General features: G+C 45.1%; 1 protein-coding gene across 1 annotated transcript in view; it reads left to right on the plus strand.

The window, feature by feature from the left end:
* Positions 1–3,390, plus strand: part of LOC119418297 — a 4,844-nt gene extending 1,454 nt beyond the window's left edge. Inside the window, exons 4-7 of the mRNA XM_037685597.1 lie at positions 2,496–2,722; positions 2,859–2,989; positions 3,068–3,183; positions 3,266–3,390. Of these exons, the coding sequence (XP_037541525.1) occupies positions 2,496–2,722; positions 2,859–2,989; positions 3,068–3,183; positions 3,266–3,390 (599 nt within the window). The remainder of the gene's footprint in view (positions 1–2,495; positions 2,723–2,858; positions 2,990–3,067; positions 3,184–3,265) is intronic.
* Positions 3,391–5,000: the final 1,610 nt, after the last annotated feature.

The raw sequence follows: 5,000 nt of genomic DNA on the forward strand, positions 1-5,000 counted from the left end.
CACCTGGACAGGTCTTCAGTCCATCACAAGGACACCTGGACAGGTCTTCAGTCCATCACAAGGACACCTGGACAGGTCTTCAGTCCATCACAAGGACACCTGGACAGGTCTCCAGTCCATCACAAGGACACCTGGACAGGTCTCCAGTCCATCACAAGGACACCTGGACAGGTCTTCAGTCCATCACAAGGACACCTGGACAGGTCTCCAGTCCATCACAAGGACACCTAGACAGGTCTCCAGTCCATCACAAGGACACCTGGACAGGTCTTCAGTCCATCACAGGGACACCTAGGGACGATTTAGTTACCAGTCAGCCTAACGTATGTTTTTGGTCTGGAAACTGGAGTACCTGGAGAAAACCCACGCAGCACGGAGAGAACATGCAAAGGAAAGGCCACCAGCTGGGATTTGAACCGGCGACCTTCTTGCTGAGAGGCAGCAGCTCTACCCGTTGAGTCACCGTGCCGCCCTGATGTTTTATTGTTTTGTAAATTTGTGTTTGAAGTTTTAGGAAGGATTAAATGTCACGATCAGCACCGTCCTTCATGCTCTGCTGCTGATGTGTTTCACATGTTTGTTCGACCTGGTCTTGATGTTCAAACCTGGTTCAGATGATGAAGATGACACAAGACAAAACTAACATCTTCATCACTTTAGTTAGTTTCTTTCGGCTGCTTCCTTAGGGGTCACAGCGAGCGAACTTGTGTGAAAAGTTCGGCTGATTGTTTTACGCTGGACGTCCTTCCTGATGCAACCTGGGCTCGAACCTCAGGAGTAAGAGACGGCGGCGCTGACCACTGAGCTACCTCAGCCCCCCAACATTTTCATTAAACTATAGAACCACTCATTGCAGTAACTCTAGTTGGCATGGAAAACAACATTTAGCTTCAATAAGACCTGCAGGAGATGAACGTTGTACCATCTGCAAATGACAGAAAGACCACTGGTCCCGCCTGCAAACAGGAAGTGCTGCAAACAACAAGAACCTTCTCAGAGTCTAGGAGAGACCAGGCTTCGGCTTGGCTGAAGGAATTTACTCAAAGAAGCTTGTTTCACCAGCTGGAGTTTAAAGGTCAACACCGTTGGACTTTAAGGAGAAAAAGAGTCCAAAGAAACGTGTTTTACTGAAGCGTCTCGTGCACACAGACAAGTGTCCGTCTGTGTTTGGATGTTGTCCAAGAGGCCGAGCGGCGAGAAACGTTTGGATGAAAATGTTTAAGGAGCGTTTACTGAGGCTGCGTGTCAGAGTCAGCCTGCAAACAGTCGGGTCAGCAGCCGTTCGATGCCTGATCTTTGAGAACATCTGAAGGCGTCGACCCGACACCAGCAGTGTCGTGGAACAATGAAGCTGAAGACACGTGTGGCAACCGCTTCACGACGAGCGCAGCCCCAAGATAAAACATAATGACTCATCAAGAGCGGTCTCTGTGTGTGTGTGTGTGTGTGTGTGCGTGTGTGTGTGTGTGTGTGTGTGTGTGTGTGTGTGTGTGTGTGTGTGTGTGTGTGTGTGTGTGTGTGTGTGTTGAACCAGCCTGACACTAAAGCCCCCAGTATACTCCTGCGTACGTCCATACGCAGAGGTACGCACGTACGTACACGGAGATACGAGCGTACCCCCCAGGGCATGTCCGTGCAAAGCTCAATTTGTACGACCGCGTACTCTGTGTCACACAATAAACTGCCCGGCGACGGACTGTTTAGTATGTGACACCAATGTATTAATTTCCCTTCTTCATCTCTGATCTGGCCTTTTCTTTAGTTTTTTGCCAAGAGGCTCTTCTTTAATCTCTTCCTCCTCCGTTGACTCCATGACTGAAATGGTGAGAAATGGAGGAATTTGTCACGAGCCAATTAAACTCAGGTCCAGCGTGGCTGCGGGAGGGTCTGGAGATTTCCTGGTGGGCTGGTCTGATGGGTGGACTGTAGAGCCAGCGCTCTCTGTTTTTTTATTTTTTAGATCTTTTTATTAACAACATGTAAACACAGAACACCGCTGAGGCTGAGGCTGCCAGCGCTCGTTTTTTTCGACCTGTCAATCAATCCAGTAGGCGTGTCAGCAAATGACCAATCGGCGACCTCAATTTGTCCCGAAGGTGAACGCCCCTTGTCTGTGGAGCTGCTCTGCAGCTGCTCGGGGTGGACGCTGGAGTATCATGTCTGAACCCTCTGTGTACCGTACACGTACGTACGCGTGGATGGACGTACGCGGCAGCATACTGGAGCCTTAAGACGTGAACCGTCTGCACTGTTCGTTCTCTGCATGAACCCACGGGATTATTATAAAAGTTATAAAAGCTGAACGCACAGACATTTTTAAAGCAGCAGCAGTGAAGGGCACTGTTTCCTTTGTTATCCAGCTGTTACAAACAGGCCTGCAGGACCAAACATGGAAGGAGGTTCCTTTGGTTCCCAGCCCTCCTCCTGTCTCCAGGACCCCTCCGGTCCCAAACCCTGAACGACTGAGACCAAGCGCAGGTTTCTTTGTGTTTCAGCGTGTCAGACGTCCACAGTCCACGAGCTGCAGTGTCCATGTGGTCTGCAGGAAGCAGACTTCTTGAACCTGCTGAAGTCCACCTTCCCTGCGCTGGCTGCTGAGCGACCCATCGAGCCGTTCATCACGGACAGAACCAAGAAGCTGCACCCTCTGATGGTCGAGTCCTTCACTCCAGAGCAGGTCTGCAGGGCTGCCGGGTATTCAGCCCTCTACCTCCGACTGAAGGTACCGCTCACGTTCAGCCTCCCTTTGAGTCCAGCAGGCGTTGGCACGCTGACCCACCGTGTCGTCTGTTAGTTGTTAATGCAGAGAGTGCACTTTTTATTTGCAACGCAACTTAAGAAACAAACCTTCCTTTCAGCGTCCAGCAGAACTTCAGACTGGACAGGAAGAGCCGCCGCTGAACGATGAAGACGATGACTATGATGATGATTATGATGACAATGATGACTCTTCTCGCTCCACCCCACATGTCGCTGCAGCCACCACCGAGTCAGTCAAACAACGATTCTTAGCTGCACCACCTTCTGTTGCTCTCACGTCTTCACCGTTTCTGTTTTTGTGTTGCAGAACCAAGGCTCATGAGCGCGAGGGCGGCCCAGAACGGCTCATGGATGAAGATGCTCACATAAAGATCAACGTCTGCTTTCTGGACGGCCCTCAGGTCGACGCCGTCCCACCACACGGTAACTTAAACGCTGTTTCCTCTGAGGCCGCACACTTCCTGTGGACCACAAGTTTCTTCTTGGACCTGTTCTCTGTTGTCAGCGTTAAACAACGGACTGAGGGTTCTTCCTGGACTCATGCAACTCACACATTTAGCACATTTAAGTCAACCTCCATGGAACAACATGCTGCACAAAATCAAACCCAGTTTGAAGAACCCCCCATGAGAGAATAAACATCAAACAGTTCATGTCATCGTGAGCAACAATACATGAAGCCTCATGTTGCGTTAAAGCCAGCGAGGACACACGAGACCGAGATGTTTGACTTGGATCATTAAACTCTTAGCGTCCTCCCTGTGAGGCTCAAACACTCAACAAGAAACGTTTTGTGATTATTGATGATTAGAATAATTATTAATCTAATGACTATTATTGTCCCCATCGCAGATCCAAGAGTTGGAAACACTCCGTCCATTTGAACAAGACACTTTGAACCCATTAACTTTATGACGGTTCATCCACCCGCTCAAATGCTAGATTTAAATGTTTTTACACAAAAAAACTTTAGAGCTTCTCTGCTTCAAATAAAAATATATTTTTTTATGCTTTAAGGATTTTTTTATTTAAACTTCTACACTACAGGTTTTTGAAATTATGTTTTACTGTAATTTATAAAAGTGTGTTTTCCTCCACTCCCTCTGGGTCAACATCCACATCCTCTGTTCTCCAGAGCTCAGAACTGATGCTTGGTTCTGTTGGCCCAGTCAGAGGGGTTCTGGACCCCCTCCTCTGCAGAGTCAGACCTCCTAGTGGGTCTTGGTCCGCTCTTCCTCTCCTAGAACAAATCATGATTTATTTATTTATTTATTTATTCATTTCATTTAATTTCCAATAAAAACACAAATACAATTTCAAAAAATTAAAGAAAAACAAATATAAAATGAAAGGAAGCAGAAGAAGAAAATGTCTTATCATATCTGCTCCCTCATAAACAAAATCAATTCAAACCATCAATTTAAACATAAACATTCATATATAATACATCAAAATACATAACTCATCAAAATGTCATACTTAACAAAATAGACATTAATCAGTTTTATATATTGTTCCAACAAAACAGTTTTTATCTTTTTCTTAAATATAAACATTGACTTCACCATTTTAGCATCATCTTCCAAACCATTCCACAGACTCATTCCCTGTATCGTAGTAGACCGAGCCTTTAAACTGGTTCTATACTGGGTTTAACAAAAATATCTATGCCCTTCAAATTATAACAACTCTTCCTTTTTACAAAATATGTTTGAATGTTTGATGGTAGCATGCAATTCTGAGCTTTAAACATGAATAAAAGAATATTATAATCCACCAAATCATAAAACTTAAGTAGTTTCAATTGACAAAACAGAACATTAGAAGGGTGACAATAACACTTTTTTGTTATAATTTTTACAGCTCTCTTTTGAAGAATAAAAATAGGCTTTGTTATGGTTTTACATGCCGTACCCCAAACAGTGACACAGTAAATTAAATGCGGGACTACAAGTGTATTATATAGCAAATATAAAGCATCATTGTTTAATAAGTCCCTTACTCTGTATAATACTGCATTTGACTTAGATATTTTAATTTTTACAAGATTTATATGTTGTTTCCATGACAGTTTATCGTCAATAATTACACCCAGAAACTTTACTTCATTCACTCTACATATCTCATGATCATCCTCTTCATCAACAGTCTTTGTCTGACAGACTGTTTTTCTCCTTCATGATCTTCTCCTCTGTCTGAGAGGGTCTGACTCAGTGGTTCCGTCCTCCTCTGGATCTGCA

This window comes from Nematolebias whitei, chromosome 1 (assembly GCF_014905685.2).
Source record: "Nematolebias whitei isolate Nwh7 chromosome 1, NemWhi1, whole genome shotgun sequence".
Taxonomy (NCBI): Eukaryota; Metazoa; Chordata; class Actinopteri; order Cyprinodontiformes; family Rivulidae; genus Nematolebias; species Nematolebias whitei.